Source organism: Notothenia rossii (assembly GCF_949606895.1).
Source record: "Notothenia rossii genome assembly, chromosome: 2".
Taxonomy (NCBI): Eukaryota; Metazoa; Chordata; class Actinopteri; order Perciformes; family Nototheniidae; genus Notothenia; species Notothenia rossii.
In genome coordinates, this window is record NC_136904.1 from 95,574,530 (window position 1) to 95,594,012 (window position 19,483).

The 19,483-nt window shown below is 41.4% G+C and overlaps 1 protein-coding gene across 1 annotated transcript; it reads left to right on the forward strand.

Moving 5' to 3' along the window:
• Positions 1 to 14,187: 14,187 nt before the first annotated feature.
• LOC307029787 (olfactory receptor 6N2-like) lies at positions 14,188 to 15,138 on the forward strand (the record flags this gene model as incomplete). The annotated part of the gene is made up of 1 exon (XM_079665870.1): positions 14,188 to 15,138. One exon carries the CDS (start codon positions 14,188 to 14,190, stop codon positions 15,136 to 15,138), a length of 951 nt encoding a protein of 316 aa, XP_079521996.1.
• Between the last annotated feature and the right edge of the window lie 4,345 nt (positions 15,139 to 19,483).

Here is a 19,483-nt window from a genome sequence, read left to right on the forward strand (position 1 = left end):
CCTGGTGCTTTGAATTCCTTCTTTTTATGATTTAACCAGCTCATCAAGGGACACGCGGAGCCGAGGTGGGTTTCAGACCACTCGGTACTCCAACACAAGGGAGGATAGTGGAGCCTCTCAATAGTTCCCCGGAAGTTAGCTTGCCGCTGACTTCCGGGGAACTATTGAGATCCGCGGTTAGCAGCACAGTAGAGTTGCAGCATAATAGACCATTCTTGATGGACTTTTAAAGGTAAGAAGACGTTTAAAGATTTATATTGCGGATATTATCAGCATATCTGAGTCAAATTAACATGTGTATTAAAGGGTGTTAGTGGATTATCCCTTAAATCAGTATATTTAGGGAACGTTTACAGATAACAGATTAGGCTAGGATACCGGATAAAGTTAGCAACACACGTTAACCACGAACAGCCTATTAATCCGTTCTCCTAATTTGATATCCTTCATCGTTGTGGAATTGGAGAAAAGGGGCTTCTTAACGTGCTTTTATCCGGGGTGGGGGGAGTTAAATATAACATTGGGGCGTGTGATTGTAGTGGGTGGAGGTGGTGAAATGAGGATATCCATTTTGGAGTTCAAGCTAGTATAATATAGTTAACGTTACATAATAATAAGGAAGAGAGCTATTTGTGTTATACTTCACTATTGATATTAGGGGTGCAACAGCTAATCGACTTAATCAATTAAAATCGATGACCAAATTAGTTGCCAACTAATTCAGTCGTCGATTCGTTGGTGACGTCATCACGTGTGTTTTACGCGCCGTTAAGCTCCAACGTTACCTGTCTTTTTATCGGTAATGGAGAAATTTAAAAATAATATGTATTAGCTTTGTTCGTTATTCTCGCGACCAGGAGAGAAGCTTAGGATAAATGAGACCAATGGAGTCTCTCGCATAAGGTTCAAATGGGTACTTTAATTCAAATGGGTACTTTAATTCAAATGGCGGGGCAATGTTACAAGCAGAATATTGTTCAGGGAGAAAACAGTTGTGTTCTCCGGCGCTCGAGAGCCAAAGAGAGAGCGAGAAACACGCACATCAGCTCCTTAAAGGTGACCTATCATGCTATATTTGAACAATATATTGTAGGGCCATACCTATATAAAGTATATAAATATAGGGTTTTTTTCAAAACACCAAACAGGTCCTGCATTTTAGCCATGCCTCATTTCGCTCTATTTGCTCTTTCCAGCGCTGTTTTTGCAGGGGGCTGATTCTGTGAGCTGCAGCTGACCACGCCCCCCTGCAGGAGAGGGGAGTTGGCAGTTCCTTTGGCATTAGGGCAGGGATATCTAGATACTTCCCAAGGTTTGACATAATGAATTGTGCTACTTTTAAAGCAAGCAACGATGTTTTCAACTCTGTAATCAAAAAGCTCCTCAAAAACACTATCAAAGCGGTTCCTGCCGTTGCTACGTTATTTCAAACGGTAACAACGGACTATTTTTCTTAGCGGATGCATGTCAATGTAAATAAATACAACTATCTTTTAAATCAATAAAATCATTTTCTAAATCCATAAAAGCATTTCAATTAATATTGGGAAACCTATCGTTACTTTGTTGAGAATGTGGCCGTGTAATAAGCGGGATAATGTGCAGTGACTTGTTCATTATGGGGAAAAGAACACCAACAGGCTGATCAGGAGCCCGACGCGAAGCGAAGGGATCTAGATCGGCATGAAGGTGTTATTCGTAATGACCAAGTTATTCTCGGTGGAAAATGCCTATTTTCAAGTTAGTTTGGCCATTAAAATGCGTTTTGATGTCATTTGATGCGAGAAATATGAGTTGTTATTTCAGATTATGTGTGCAGGATGTACATGATCTTTAGTTTGCTAGTTATTACTTCAGGAAATTGCGTACATAAAACGTTTTCATTGTTGCCAAGGTGGTTGCTAGGACGCTGCTATCGATATTATTTCTGTTATGTTGTGTAACTGTTTAATGGTGTTATCTTTATTGCGACCCCCTTCCCCGTCAATGTATAGTGTTGGTACACAGCGCAAACGTATTAGTTTAACAAAATCCGCATCTAAAATTGTGGCATACGTTATTTTCCCCTGTGCAATTCCAGTCTCACATCTCACATCACATCGTCATTAACAAATACCGGAAACAGACCGAAAACATTTAAAAAAAATAAAACTTTATTCCGAGTGTGCTTGCTTTTCTCTTTGGAAGTCATCACATAACGGCATTGTAATACACGGTTCGGCTGCATTACATATTACATATCTGCCGTAGTTCTCTATTTATAGAGCCCTGATGAGAAGACTTCTAGACAAACAGGAAGAACTGCCGCCAACACTGAAAACGTGACGTGGATCATAAATATATCAGCAATTAAACAACATCTTACATTTATTTTCACACAATACGTCTCTTTGCAGGATCAACACTAATTCGGCTGACTTTTATATTTGATCCAATCGGTAGATAGGCTGTATTTACACCATAAAGGTGCACAGCTGATAGAAAGGGACACTGTTGGAGCACCACCCAATGGCGGTGGTGGAAGGTTCACCTCTGCTCCGCGCCGTCCCTTGATGAGTGGTCTGCTATAAGAAGAAGGACTCAGACCCCGAGATAAGCACTAAGCTGAGTTTACTGGTAAAAGGCAACAGTACAGAAATACGTACAAAATACAGAGTACCCCGGACTCAAGTTCTACCACCGTGCGATATACGTATCACTACTGCCAGTCAGAACAAGAGTGTCCAGTATTGAAATGTTACAGTATTTATACACATAAGCGGGGAGGAGTTGTGTCGTTTGCTCCTCCCTTCATATCTTCTAATTCGTTGTTCACTCTTGGGCGACCCCCAAGCAGTGAGTCAGCTGGTGTTGATTTCGTCTGGTCCGTCCCCTCTCTTTACAGTGTGTGTGTGCAAGTATGGCGTCTCTTCCAAAGAGCACGTCCTGTTCTGAGTGAAACAGTCGCTCTTATCAAAGCTTAGTTACATAACAACATTTGATTAGGTCAGCTGAGACCCCCTTGCACCGTATGCAAAACTCACACCCTACACAGAGCAGTAGGGAAACAGATAATACCTTATCTTAACTTCCTGTTGTGTCCTCAAACCCCCTTGCAAAAACATCCGTTGATCACTCACACACATTCAAAGGTCACTCCAGGGATTTGACCTAATCAGTCAAACCACATGACCTGACATGTTCAGAATACAGCTAACAGTCAGCAATGTTAATACATTTGATCTCACAATTTCCATAACAGATGTTTCACTATATGTTGCACATAACAGGTATAGTTGATCAATTATTATTTTGTTGGACAACAATCAAACAATAATGAGAAGTTACATCACCCACTACCACAGCAGCCAAACAGTAGCAACAATCATACAGCATATAGCCACTGCAATGAGCACACATCATTTATGGAATCTCATGTGATCTCTAAATGAATATAGAAATACGCTGAATTAAACTTTTTAATATAACACTATAGCTGGAAACTGTGAACACCTTTAACACCTAGTGGTTAAAGCATGTTATTGAATTTCATTATTTTTATTATTAGATATTAATAGGATCCCTATAAAGTATATTCATTACTCATTATTCTCTACTAATAGTTAATTAAAGACTGTATATAATGACTATTTTGCACATCCCTTTCAAGATTTCAAGATTTTCTGATGTTTATTGACATCATATTCACAAACGGTGTAGTTATGCAATGAATGAATAACTTGGGTCGCAGGTTCCTCAACAGCGCATTACAAGACATTTATCAATATTTGTGCATACCTCTAGCAATGTTAACTTTGTTGAAGCACTTATTTTAACTGATATTATACATAATATTATACTCTTATAAGATGTATGTAGATATTTCATCTCTGGACTTGTCAGGTTTTGAACAATCAATAAATAAAGAACAAAGAATTATTAAATATGAAACACAGAATTTGTGTGATTATACTAAAGGATTTACAAATAAACACCACTGCATATTTACAACTGTTACACATGCTGATGTGACGCAAATGTTTCCAACTTGGGATCAATAAAGTATATCTTATCTTAAGATGATCGATGGCTACTGCCAGATTTGCCTCTGAACCTTGACAAGTGCATGTTTCAGGCTTATCGATGAACAACAGGAGGGGTCACAGACATAAGACCAGCTGTTAAATAAAGCTCTTCTGACCTTAGCTGGCATGTGGGTATATATTAATGCTGCCCATTATGGACACAAGCAATGTTCACCCATTTATTAATGATATGTTTTAAATGTGAGTGTTTCCTATCCCCTAAACCTCCAGGGATGTTCACAGTTTAATACTGGCAACTTCTTATTATGGGAAATATGAACACGTCTTTTAAAACTAGTAGAGACGTGCCATAGATAGAGAACATGTTGTGAAACACAATAGCCAGCATGTGTAGTTCTGGGAACGGGGTGGGGGAGGGGGGGACGCGGTAGACCCGTTCAAATCCAGTTTTGGACAGTCTGCCGTGGTTCCATCCCATTTCAAAGTGCTGTTCGACGCTCGGCGTAACCCTCAGAGCACACTCTCCAATCACAGAGCTTGAGGACTATCACGGGGTTTGCCAAGCGAAGCGGAGAGAATACTTACTTCCGGGTGTAAAATTCTCTAAAGCAACTACTATGAGCTGCTCCGACCCTCGGTCCTGACGGACTCCAACTTGTGTTTATTAATCAAACAAATAAATAAACACAAGGATAATTATGTGTTATTGTTGAGTGAATGGAGAATTGCACAGGGGGAAATAACGTAGGCTATCTATGCCACAATTTTAGAAGCAGATTTTGTCAAACTAATACGTTTGCGCTGTGGACCAACACTATACATTGACGGGGAAGGGGGTAGCAATAAAGATAACACCATTAAACAGTTACACAACATAACAGAAATAATATCGATAGCAGCGTCCCTAGCAACAAGTAAGTTAATAATAATAAAAGACATTAAGAAAAAGGCATTTTAAACAGTCATTAAAAAGCAACACAATCTACCTGCATTGCATTACTCTAAACGTGTAATAACTGCTTTAACCAGTAGGTGGTTTGGGTTAAAAAGCTGTCAAGTTTACAGTGTTAACAAAATAAAATATACTGCTGTTTCTGGTTTAGTTTACGACGGATATATTTAGTTATTGTTTTGATATTTGTAACACAAGCGATGGAAAAAACCCACAGCAACACAGAAAAGATGGTCTTAACATGACCCAGCGGTCTAGTAGTTAATAGTGTAGTGTCTTCTGCCATCCTTTACTCCGAAAAAATATTTGTTTCTCCGAACCGAAGGGGAAAAATACAAAAGCATTGCACACAATTTAAACCAATCAATGTTGTTTAATTAACAAGGATAATCTGGGTTTTTTAGTCGATGAGTAGTGCAGATATCACTGTCAAATCAATCAACAGTAAGGGGAATACTTACTTCCGGGTGTACAATTCTCCGTTATCCAATGGGAATGGACGCTCACATTGCCTTTAAGGGCAGCCGACACAAACGAATGCCGTGCTTCCATGAGCGTCAAATCCCGCCGCAGATGGGAATACATTGCAATCAGTTGAAAGCTCTTTGCGTCCCTTTATGAAGCTGAAGGAGCCTAGGAGCGTAACAACTGCACGCCACGGGACCCTGACCTAGCGTCGCTCCTGGACGATTATGGAGTGAGAGGGTGTTGCAAAGCACGCTCCCCTCTCCTGCAGGGGGGCGTGGTCAGTTGCAGCTCACAGAATCAGCCCCCCGCAAAAACAGTGCTGGAAAGAGCAAATAGAGCGAAATGAGGCATGGCTAAAATGCAGGATCTGTTTGTTATTTTGAAAAAAAATACTATATTTATATACTTTATATAGGTATGACTAGGGTTGGGAACCGAAACTCAGTTCCAGATGAGAACCGATAAGAAAATGCCGGGTACTGGGTACCAATACAAAATACACAATTTCGGTTCTGCTTAACGGTCCCTAAACGCGGTAGAACCTGTATTCCACCGGGTCCGTCTGCGCCGCGGTGACTCAGAGACTCCATTGGTCTCCTTACTTTTAAAGCTTCTCTCCTGGACGCGAGAATAACTAACAAAGCTAATACACTTCATAACACCAAAGATGGATCGTGGTAAACGTTCTAAAGTGAGGCTCCAGTAACCTAAAAAAGAAAAAGACAAGGCACAGTGTAATGCCTGTTAATGGCTTGCCACAGGCCTAGCTCAGTTAAAATAAAGCACAGCTATTGTGCAATACATTTGTCTTGCATGTATATTTTTTATTTGTAAAAATGTCAGTTAAAGCTTAAAAGAATAAAGATAATTTTGTTATCTAAACGTTTGACCTCTTTCTTTTACAATTTTGTAATCGAAACGGGGAATCGATAGGCAGAACCGGAATCGGAATCGATACATTTCAAACGATACCCATCCCCAGGTATGGCCCTACAATATATTGTTCAAATATAACATGATATGTCCCCTTTAAAATAAAATAAAACTGTGTTGATTCTGACTCTTCTACATCCAACTCACAGGTTTATCATTGCTTTGAGAAAAAAGATTATTAATTTACCCCTTTTAGAAGGGAAGATAATGTCATTTGTTCTGGGCGTGTCATTTTCGAGCATGAGGCCTGAAAAACAGGCTCAGGAACGTATAATTAGCCACATGGACCGCTGCGTAAAAAAGAGGGTTTCTGCCCGTTACTTCTCTTCTTACTTCTATAAGAATAAAACACGGAGGACGGAGATCTCTTTTTCTCCCCCTCTTCTCCCCACTGCAGCCCAACAGCTGATCTCAAAGCACGCTCCCCTCTCCTGCAGGGGGGCGTGGTCAGCTGCAGCTCACAGAATCAGCCCCGTGCAAAAACAGGGCTGGAAAGAGCAAATAGAGCGAAATGAGGCATGGCTAAAATGCAGGATCTGTTTGGTATTTTGAAAAAAAAACTTTATTTATATACTTTATAGGTATGGCTATGGTTGGGAACCGAAACTCGGTTCCAGATGAGAACCGACAAGAAAATGCCGGGTACCAGGTACCCATACAAAATACACAATTTCGGTTCCGGAGCATTCCCTCACCTGGCTGTATTCCACCGGGTCGCCACGGCGCAGACGGACCCGGTGGAAAACAGGTTCTAGGAACCATTAAGCAGAACCGATTTGCTTAATTGTTCCGCGGTAGAACCTGCGACCCGGTGGAATACAGCCAGGTGAGGGAATGCTCCGGTTTTGGGACTAAATGAACGTGGGATCACTCCGGTCATTGTACGTACTTTGTCTCAATGGAATATTAACGGTCAGATTGAATACAACATCGACCCAATTTCTCCTATCAATGACGGGAGAGTTTTGAAAGTGACAAAACACTGTTCCACACATTTAAAAACACTTAAACAATTAAACAATGTTTACCCATGCACCTTCCCTGGCTTGTAAAATGTGGTGATGCGCCTTGGAGGTATCAAACTATTTCAAACATGTATACCCAGCATTCAATCACTTTTCCTGGCTTGTAAAGTGCTGTGAAGCAGCCTGTTCTCTGGCTGCGCTCTGCCTCTATTCACGCCACTTTCCCCCAGGTTTCAGAGACCTATTGCTGGGTAGAAAAGCCATGTGCATCACCCTGAACCTCTGCATGTGTGTGCCTGTGAGTCTGAGACACAAACAGCAGCAACCCTGCTGTTTGTTAGTCTGGAGCTCGCTGGGGTCCTGCATATGCTTTAATCAGGCGTTTTAACACCTTTTTCCATGAAAATGATTTGTATTCACTATCATGGGGCTATAAAAATCTAATTCCGGGTAATTCGGAGCACAATTGTACCTTTTACTATTTTAATTTATTTTTATATATGTTTGGGCTATAGAAGTGACCTTTTTGGGTGACTTTGTCGGTTTATGGAGCTTATCCCACAAATCCTGGAGGTTCCAGGCCGAATTCGGGAGCTCTTAGGCGGCCTGCCATGCGCCCCCACCCGTGGAAAAAAGAATAAATGAAAGAAAACGGTCAATTATATCTTAAAATAATCAAAAATGAAGTTTTTTAAAAACTGTTGAATTTTTTCTAAGTGCCAACGGAGAAGGGGCTCGAAAGTGCTCAGCGCTTCCGGCCGAAGCCCCGGACACTTTTCCCCTCCCCCGTTGCAACTTACAATGGAGAGGGGAATCCAAGCCTCCCCTTCTCCGTCAAAAAAATCCATTCATCCTTTTCAGACTACTGTCTGCACGATATCGAAAACTCGGTTTTTGAGAGGACTCAGAAAAAAAACGACTGTGATTTCCTGGATGAATTCATCCACTACATGTGCACTCTGGCTCTGATACATTTTGTTGCCCGGAGACCCCCCAGCATGGTTCTTACCAAACTTTAAGTTTTTGAACTGGTCTCTGGAGGAATGCAAGGGGAGTTGGCAGGGGACTCTACCCGCATTATGAGGCACTATTTTCGGATACATTTTAATACTTTTAGCCCTTTTTTATGGTTCTTTAAAAAGTTAACTCAGACTTTTTCTGAGTCTGGAGGAATGCAAGGGGAGTTGGCAGGGGACTCTACCCGCCTTTTGAGGCACTATTTTTGGATACTTTTTTCATTTTCATCCCTTTTCTATGGATCTCCAAAAAGTTAACTCAGACTTTTTTCTGATTTCTCACTGATCGAATGGCAAACGCGACCCGCCATCGGAGGGCCTCCGCCGGCCCGGCCTCGTGCCGGTGCTCTGACGGTCGGTTCCTCCGAACTGCGGGTTCGACTCTGATGGCCTGGAGGGTGTGCTGCGTGGGGGTAACCCTGCGTGTCTCTTACCTCCCGGGCCGACCGATATGAAGCGTTTCCAAGACGAACCGTCTGACTCAGGGGTCCCACCACGGGTTCCGCAGCGGGGTGGAAGTTCCACTTCGCCGCGGAATGCCAGGCAAACATCTGTTTCTCTAATCCTCCACTGTTGCATAGCAGCCTTAGTGCGACATTCAGCAATTGGCCTTGCTCCGGGCACCGGTTCCCTCGGGGACCACGGCTCGGTGGCTTCGCATGATATAGGGTCGATCCTACTTCATCACAGGCTTCCTGTTTGATCCTGCGTAACAACCACATATGCTTGTCTGCAAAGAGGGCACTGCCTGGTCCCGCCCGGGTGTTCCTCTACTGCTAGTGTCCAGCCGTCAGCTGCGGTATCAGCAAATTTGACCGGCCATCGGAGGGCCTCCTCCCCGGGTCCTCGTGCCGGTGCTTGGCGGTCGGTTCCTCCAAACTGCGGGTTCGACTCTGCTCCTGGAGCGGACAAAGATATGTGTATTTGCCTGAGCGATGAAAATAAACAAAGAATTATATTTTACAGGACATGAGGGAGATAGGTGTATTTTCCAGGCTTTTTGGAAATAAACCAAATGTGATATTGCAGGGCATTACGGAGCTCATTTACCCATGTGATGTTGTGCAGTACATTACTGAGCTCATTTAACAATATGGAGTACCAGGGGCAATAAGGGGCACTAAGGTCTTACCCGGATGTCCTTATGTGTTTAGTCAGAGTGAGAGTGCTTAAGTTTGGGTACACAGCTTTGCCAGGCGCACCCACCCGTGGAAAGACAAATATAACAAACAAGTTAAAGTGTGAACCTCCAGCGCAGGGGGGGGTGCCGTGAAGAAGGCAGAATATGGATGCTGATGGGCGGACGGTAAAGCACCGCAAAATCCACCCCCCCCTTTAGGGTTACCAGGGGCATGAGGTTCTGTAGGGTGTGATCATCTGGGTTTAGTCCGTGGGGGAGTGCTTAAGTCCGGGGGCCCGGGGACTCACAGTGTGCAAGGTTATGGAGGTGCCCATGTCAGGGACACATGCTGTAGGTCATTAGTCCGTCCTTTGGGGGTCTTGGAGGGGCCACAGAGAGGTGATTTCCCTGGTCTCTGTCTTGGATGTGTGAAATAAACAGAGTCCCCATTTCAGAGACACATGCTGGAGGTCTCTCTCCCGAGAGTGGACGTCCATTGCCTCTAAATAGGGCTAAAATTAGGTCTGTCCCTTTGGGTAACCGCACCACTGTCGGACGTCTCCCGAGAGTGGACATCCATTGCCTCTAAATAGGGGTAGAGGCGAACTGGCCATCTAAGTATTTTCTGGAGAATCACAGAACGGCCAGTCGTCAGCGGGCCGTTGACGGCCGGCACAACCTTAATTTTTTTAAACGGCATCATGTAAGTTACGGCGACAGAGGTCCACAGTTTCCCCGCAGCGAGGCTCCCCCCGCCCTCCCGTAGACAGTTCACGAGCTCAGTCACTCCATAACACCAAAGATGGATCGTGGTAAATGCTCTAAAGTGAGGCTCCACTACACTAAAAAAGAAAAAGACAAGGCACAGTGTAATGCCTCTTAATGGCTTGCCACAGGCATAGCTCAGTTAAAATAAAGCACAGCTATTGTGCAATACATTTGTCTTGCATGTATATTTTTTTATTTGTAAAAATGTCAGTTAAAGTTTAAAAGAATAAAGATATTGTTGTAATCCAAACGTTTGACCTCTTTCTTTTACAATTTTGCAATCGAAACCGAGCAGAATCGGAATCGATACATTTCAAACGATACCCATCCCTAGGTATGGCCCTACAATATATTGTTCAAATATAGCATGATATGTCCCCTTTAAAATCAAATAAAACTCATCTACATCCAACTCACAGGTTTATCATTGCTTTGAGAAAAAAAAGATTATTAATTTACACCTTTTAGAAGGGAAGATATTGTCATTTGTTCTGGGCATTTCATTTTCGAGCATGAGGCCTGAAAAACAGGCTCGGGGCTTAACAGGTTAAAAACGTAACATTAGCCACATGCTAATGCTAACCGGAAATGAAGAATTTTAAGTTAAAAGAGTGTGTGTGAACTTCCGGTTTTTCAGAATAAAACAGCTTTAATTAAAAGAGTATATTTAATCTAAATTATGCCATATAAACATTGATTTTAATTTCTTACAATGTTTACAGCGGCACACTGTAAAGAAGGAAACAGGTCAGTGTGTTAATGAGGTCACCTGAGAGCAGCTCGTTAACAGCTCTCATTAAGGCCGGAGCTCGTTAGTCCACAGAGTCCAAGCTGCAGCTCATTAACCACAAACATCATTTCATCATCTGCAGGATGTTTTTACCGCCCTGACCTCTGCCCTGCAGGCTTCTCACTTTATGTGAGTGACATCTCAGTACTTGAGTATGTACGTGTACTGTCTGAGAGCATGAGGGCCAATATGTAGTATCTTAAAATGTACTCTCAGTACTGGATGGTGCATCATACCGGTCAAACCAGAGGAAACTTAAAAAGTAAATTCAACAACGTATTTTGTCGTAGAAGCATTTCTAATTAGCTGTCTAACTTTGGCTTTTTTGAATTAAATGAGTGGAGTTGTCATCTTTGTCCAGCACAGTGATGGAGAGAGGGGGTTGAGCTGCCAGTCAGATTACATCAGAGGCCGTAACGAGGACACAACGGGTATTTCCCCGCGGGACACGAAGAGCTGTCTCCTGGTGTGTTTTATTCATAATGAGTAATATTGCACAATGACCAAGAAAGACGGATGATTGAAATATAATAAAATGTCTCTGAGGATCATGTCCATCCCGAATAAGTGAAAGATTGTATTTTTCTGGTTAATTAAATGTGTGCTCTGTCATGAATGTTAATTGGATGTCAGTCACACTGGATGTGCTCATGGAGGGAACAGATGCTAACCAGCGGCCCACAGCGCTGCACGTGTTCCTCCTTTAACACGTTTAGACTCAAAACCAAACATCATCCAGCAAATAGATGGATAATGAGACAATAGATGTTTTGCATCCATTTCCAGACAGTTTGAACCTTTCTATGGGGTGCGTGGTCGAGGATCTGTTTATTCTGACCTTAAGGGCTGCGAGGCCCTAAAGACACTGCTCCTGTATCAAATGCACACATTGATGCCACCAAATAACACAATGAAAATAGAAAGTATTACAAACAGAACCGTCTTCTTAATAGTTACATTTAACTGGAATTAATTTACATTAATTATTAAGATATACACAAATATTCAACCTTCAAATTAGCATTTTAAATCAGCATTGCTCTGCACACTTACCAAAGAACAGTTCAAAGCAACTACATGATTAGTGACTTTATCCTTTCCTTCAAAGCCGTGCTTTGTATTGGTCGGGCGTATCAGAACATCTTAAAATGTGTGTGTGGAAATCTCAGTTCAACCCATATCGACCCTAAATAGAGTCTATGTTAAGAAAGAGAAAGGTTTTAACATATATGTAGTTTTTAGTAAACATATGACAAATATGTGAGGGTGAGGAAGTCAGAGCATCGTCCGATGAGCCGGGGCCCAACTTAACCCCTGTGTGTATCTGATACCTGAACATATTACTAACATCAAACAAAGCACTGAACTAATCAAAGGAACACTTTCAATATTTACTATTTTAAGATGTTTGTCTGTTTTACATTAACTTGACGTTGCCTTCTCAGAACCTGCCATTCCAAACAACAAGATATTTGTGATTGGCCGATGACCTTTAATGAATATATAATGATCTCCACGGAGGAAGAAGGATGGTGATAAAAGCAGCAACACAGCTTCAGGTTCACTGAGAGGCTGTCTCTGTCTGTACGTGCTTCATCATATCTACATTAATGTTATATTAATGTTTCACCAGCTGGTCTCAGGTCAGTTTCTCCTCATGTTCACTGAGAGGCTGTCTCTGTCTGTACGTGCTTCGTCATATCTACATTAATGTTATATTAATGTTTCACCAGCTGGTCTCAGGTCAGTTTCTCCTCATGTTCACTGAGAGGCTGTCTCTGTCTGTACGTGCTTCATCATATCTGCATTAATGTTATATTAATGTTTCACCAGCTGGTCTCAGGTCAGTTTCTCCTCAGGTTCACTGAGAGGCTGTCTCTGTCTGTACGTGCTTCATCATATCTACATTAATGTTATATTAATGTTTCACCAACTGGTCTCAGGTCAGTTTCTCCTCATGTTCACTGAGAGGCTGTCTCTGTCTGTACGTGCTTCATCATATCTACATTAATGTTATATTAATGTTTCACCAGCTGGTCTCAGGTCAGTTTCTCCTCAGGTCTCGGGTTCACGTGATAATCTTTCTGTCTTTTCCTGATTCATTATGAAACTAAATATGTACTTTATATTAATGCTGTATATATTAATGTTATATAAATTGAAGTTAATGTTTAAACAGGTGGATTCAGGTCAGTTTCTCCTCAGGTCTCGTGTTCCTTGTGCTAACGTTAGTTTAATATTTCACTTATAAATGTTATTTTGAAATCATAAATGTTTCTTACATTATTGTTATATATTCACGTTAATGTTTCACCAGCTGGACTCAGGTCAGTTTCTCCTCAGGTTCACTGAGAGGCTGTCTCTGTCTGTACGTGCTTCATCATATCTACATTAATGTTATATTAATGTTTCACCAGCTGGTCTCAGGTCAGTTTCTCCTCAGGTTCACTGAGAGGCTGTCTCTGTCTGTACGTGCTTCATCATATCTACATTAATGTTATATTAATGTTTCACCAGCTGGTCTCAGGTCAGTTTCTCTTCATGTTCACTGAGAGGCTGTCTCTGTCTGTACGTGCTTCATCATATCTACATTAATGTTATATTAATGTTTCACCAGCTGGTCTCATGTCAGTTTCTCCTCATGTTTCTCACGTTTCTTGTTCACATACATTCAATGGTTCACTGTGGTGATGCATAATGTTTTATATATTAATATTTTAACAGGTGGACTCAGGTCAGTTTCTCCTCATGTTTCGTGTTCCTTGTGATTGTTCTGCTGGTTTATGACTAATTTCACATATTAATCTCATGTTTCTCATTTTTCGTGTTCATTGCGATGATGCTTTTGCCTGTTTCTGATTCATGATAGATATTTATCATTGACTTATACATTAATGTTAAAGCAGATATTTTAGTATCTGATTAATTATCTTTGAATTCATATTCTATGAAGACACGTTTTAAATATGAATGTTAAATAAATGTGTGTTCTAAATATTCCAGTTTCCTTATTACTGCTGTATATGTCAATGTGATATAAACTAATGTTATATCCTTTATTTAGATGTTAACAGGTTGGTGAGCTCTGTTGTTGTTACTGTTGTTGTTGTTGACCTGAGGTCACAGCGTGTTGTTTGTTGGGGTCTCCTCATGACGTCAGCAGGGTTTAACGTGACCTCGTCCCTGACGCTGGTCGGTTTCTCCTCGCTGTCTGGCCACAGCTCGCTCTTATTCTTCGTGTTTTTGTTGCTGTACCTCTTCGTGTTGTTCAGTGACTCTCTGGTGATTTATATCATCTGTTCGCAGAGAGCTCTTCACCGGCCCATGTTTGCCTTCGTGGCATCATCTCTGCTGAACTCTCTCACAGCCGGCACACTGATTTATCCTAAACTTCTGTCAGATCTGTTGCTGTCCGGCTCCGGCTTGGTGCAGGTGTCCCGGACTTTTTGTCTGTGCCAGGGTTTCTTTGTTAACTCTCTTGGTGGAGCTAGCTTCATGCTGTTGTCGGCCATGGCCTTTGACCGCTACCTGTCCATCTGCCACCCGATGCACTACGCTGTGCTGCTAACTCCTGCCAAGGTGGTGCTGATGCTGCTTCTCTGCTGGATGCTGCCTGTTATTCTAGTGGTAGTCTCAATGCTGCTGATTAGCCGCTTACTGCTCTGCAGCGCACAGCTCGACAGGGCCTACTGCGACATCTACAGCCTTGTGAGCCTGAGCTGTGGTGGTGCTGAAGCGCAGCTGACTGGACTATACATTCTGCTGATCACAGCAACTAACGTCTTCCTGCCTGCCGCCTTCATTCTCTTCTCCTACGCTAGGATCATCTTCATCTGCCTGCGGCGCTCACGTAGCTTCAGCAGCAAAGCTCTACAAACCTGTCTTCCTCACCTGCTCGTCTTCTTTAACTTTTCCATCAGCGTCTGCGTAGACCTGCTGCTCCGCCGCCTGCAGAGCAACAGAAAATCTGACTCCACCATCATCCCCTCCATTTTGATCCTGATAACACCCACTGTACTGAACCCCGTGGTGTACGGACTGAAGTTAAAGGAGGTGTTCACGCATGTGAAGAGGCTGCTGAGCTGCCGCAGAGACAGCTGATCAGGTTATAGTATAAAATAATCAACAATAAAAAACATTCCTAATGGTGCGAATAAAAGTGTTATATTGACCACAATTTGGTCTGATCTGAGGCCTTAAGCTGGGACTGGGGTTGTTCGCCACTCCTATTACTCGCAATCATTTTTGTGTATGTGTTCCGTTTTAGTGCTTTTATCATTTATCTGTTTTATTTCAAAAAAACTTTTAAAAAACTCGAAGCACTTATTGAGTTAATTAAGGCCCTGTAACTGATTCACCACTTCCCTTGTATGATGCTTGAAGTGCAAATATCTGCACTTTCCTTATTGTTCGGAGTTTGATTCTTTATGGTTTTGCACTTATTGTACCTCGCTTTGGATAAAAGCATCAGCTAAATGGTACTGTATGTAATGTAATGTAATTTGTCGAATAAATAATTGTAACTCTCTTTTCAAGGTGTTGGTGTTTGGTATTTTTAATGTTGGTGTGTGTGGGTTTTTTGGTATTATCTTAATGTTTATCTTATCTTAAATTCAGAGATGGCAAAAGTACACACATCTTTTACTCAAGTAGACAGATACTCGTGTTTAAAAATACTCTGGTGAAAGTAGAAGTACTGACTAAACTTCTTTCCTCAAGTAAAAGTAAAGAGGGCTTTGAAATGTACTTCAGTAAAAAGTACCCAGAACTAGCAGCTGTTTTAACCTGTTAAGCCCCAAAGGCCCCTTCGGCGGGTCTTTTTTTTTTTCCCCGACACTGTGTCTCAGGGCATCTTAATATTTAAGAACCTATTAATGTGTTATACCAGATTAACGGGAAGAATCTCAGCTAACTGACGATACAAACCATTTTTACCAAAACAAAACACGGGTCTCATAAGAAGCATCTAAATGACCCCTGAGCGAAAAATGCAAACGCACTTTGGCACAGAATTCAAGATAAAGATACCCTTATTACTTATCGTAGCTGCACATACAATATATCCGATTAAAGCTGAGGTTCCACAGATTATATAGGTATATATATCATCACTGAGTGATCCGAACTAGGGAGCTTTTACGGGAGATCGTCTCAAAGTAGCTGTCAATCTGATCAAAAGACGTGTTCAATGGCATTAAAACGAAAAAAAACGCAGCTGAATCGGTTAATCCATAGGTTGATAATGTGTCTGTCGCTTTGAAAAAATTATTTATAATCAATAATTGCATTTTTATGTAAAAATTGGAGAGTAAAAGTTAGCTGCTGATGTTAGCCACCAGAGTTATCGCAGCTTCCGGTTTTGGCTATTCGTCACTCTCACTCCTTATTTGGTAATGTGTATGTGGGAGTTCCCCTCGATTCCATTGGCTCTGACGGTTAGAAAGAGATGTCAATCATCAAAATCGAGCAAGATATGGAAAATCCACCCAAATAAACACAGAGGTTTTTTCGTTTTCATTGGTCCCTCTTCTTTAGAGAAGACCAGATGGATACACGGATCGTGTTCAAATCAATAGGCACGCAAGGACTAAATAATAATGATCACTCCACCAAACACAAATTCAAACTAAAGGAACCAGCCTGTTTGGAAGATGTGAGAAGTAGAAAGTACAGGTATTTGTGTTCAACATGTAAGAAGTAGAAAGTACGGGTATTTGTGTTCAACATGTAAGAAGTAGAAAGTACAGGTATTTGAGTTCAACATGTAAGAAGTAGAAAGTACAGGTATTTGTGTTCAACATGTAAGAAGTAGAAAGTACAGGTATTTGTGTTCAAAATGTAAGAAGTAGAAAGTACAGGTATTTGGGTTCAACATGTAAGAAGTAGAAAGTACAGGTATTTGAGTTCAACATGTAAGAAGTAGAAAGTTCAGGTATTTGGGTTCAACATGTAAGAAGTAGAAAGTACAGGTATTTGTGTTCAACATGTAAGAAGTAGAAAGTACAGGTATTTGTGTTCAACATGTAAGAAGTAGAAAGTACAGGTATTTGTGTTCAACATGTAAGAAGTAGAAAGTACAGGTATTTGTGTTCAACATGTAAGAAGTAGAAAGTACAGGTATTTGGGTTCAACATGTAAGAAGTAGAAAGTACAGGTATTTGGGTTCAAAATGTAAGAAGTAGAAAGTACAGGTATTTGTGTTCAAAATGTAAGAAGTAGAAAGTACAGGTATTTGTGTTCAAAATGTAAAAAGTAGAAAGTACAGGTAATTTTGTTCAAAATTTAAGAAGTAGAAAGTACAGGTATTTGGGTTCAACATGTAAGAAGTAGAAAGTACAGGTATTTGGGTTCAAAATGTAAGAAGTAGAAAGTACAGGTATTTGTGTTCAAAATGTAAAAAGTAGAAAGTACAGGTAATTTTGTTCAAAATTTAAGAAGTAGAAAGTACATGTATTTGAGTTCAACATGTAAGAAGTAGAAAGTACAGGTATTTGGGTTCAAAATGTAAGAAGTAGAAAGTACAGGTATTTGAGTTCAACATGTAAGAAGTAGAAAGTACTGGTATTTGTGTTCAACATGTAAGAAGTAGAAAGTACAGGTATTTGAGTTCAACATGTGAGAAGTAGAAAGTACTGGTATTTGTGTTCAACATGTAAGAAGTAGAAAGTACTGGTATTTGTGTTCAACATGTAAGAAGTAGAAAGTACTGGTAATTGGGTTCATCAACATCATCTGTTGAAAATGGCGTCAGCAGGTGAGGCAGGTGTAGTCACGGCTCTCTTGATATATTTATTACTTTCGAATTTCTTAAGACCCGTTGACATCAACCCGCTACAATTATGCAAACAATGCTGATCTGCTGCACCAGCAAACTAACCAAAATCATGGAAACTTTGGACATGGGAAGCACACTCTAGCAGTGTCTCTCATTCTCCCGTCTCTGTCCAAACAACTGAAAAAAAGTACAAAGCCACCAACTCGACTTCAACAAAGCAACGCACTGTTCATCACAATCTGTCTGCTGCTATTTGGAGATTTTCATCCGTGTCCTGGTCCAAACCACGCTGCAGCCAACATCACCGCGGTCGGCACACTCAATACAACTTTCCCACGGAGTGATGTTTGGCTTACCCCGGGTGTCGGGAGAGCAGCGGAGGTCGAGGCGGCTGGCTGTGGGCTGAGCGGAGCGGCGCTGTTCGGGGTTGACCGACAACGATGGACCACCGTGAGGGGCAAGGGGGACGCTGCTGTACCACCGCATGACACTCAAAACAACACTTTCTCTGGCTGTAATAATCCACGTGCATTTGGAAACATTAACACTCCAAATGTAAACAGGAAGCAGGTAAACCCGGCAATCAGAAAGAACCAGAACCGGAATTTCTTTCAGACCGTCAATAACTCAAGAACAGTCTGAGATCCCAAAGCTAAGCCATCAGGCCTTTTAGGGGGACATCTGAACATAAGAAGCATCAAATCTAAAACTGAGCAAGTCCATCATCTTTTAATGGATTCCAATTTAGACTTTTTGTGTTTATCCGAGACCTGGCTTCATGAGTCCGCCCCCACAGCAGCCTTTCACGTACCGGGTTTTAACATTTACGGGAGAGATAGACGCGGCTCAAAAGGAGGCGGGGTTATGATTTATGTCAAGGACAGTATTCCCTGCAATGAAATACAGTGGTCAAATTGTAAGGGATTGGAAACTATCGGTGGTAATAAAACTCTGTCACCACAAATGTCATTTGTTCTTATTGTAATTTATAGGCCTCCATCTTCAAATAATATTTTTTATGAACATTTTAAGAAGTTATTAAGAGAATCTAATTTCAACAAAGAAGTTATTATAATGGGTGATTTTAACATTAACTGGGAGGATAAATCGGCCAGAAAGGATTGTTACGTTTCCTATTGGGCTAGGGGTACCAAAGGGAACAACACGACCAGAGTAGAATTGGTAACAATTATAAGTGGCTTTATTACAGCAGGTGGCTACAAAAGGACAAGCAAGCAGCGGGAAACAACAACGGCCACCAGCTGATGCAACACAGGAGAGAACTTCAAAAGGAAGTTTATAAGGAAACAAACCCTCACGTTACACGTGGTACAAAATAGGAATGAGGAAAGCTGCACACACACAGCTGTAGCTGGTCTACAGGTGCTAATCACCTGGGTCTAAGCTAATACGTTTTGTAGTGGCAATTTCTTTATTGTTACTTTATATGGTAAAACCAAATGATTATATTATGCTTAGAAATTGTATTGGAGCAACTCGACCTGTTGTACCACAACGTAGCATCCCTCCAAGGTCGTACCTGGAGGATGCGGCCCTCCCTAAAGGAGCATTGTAAGATAACAGTTTTCTAAAGAAAGTCTTATCTTTATTACTTCCTGCACAGCAACAGTCCTCTATAAAACACACACACACACATTATACCCTGTGTGC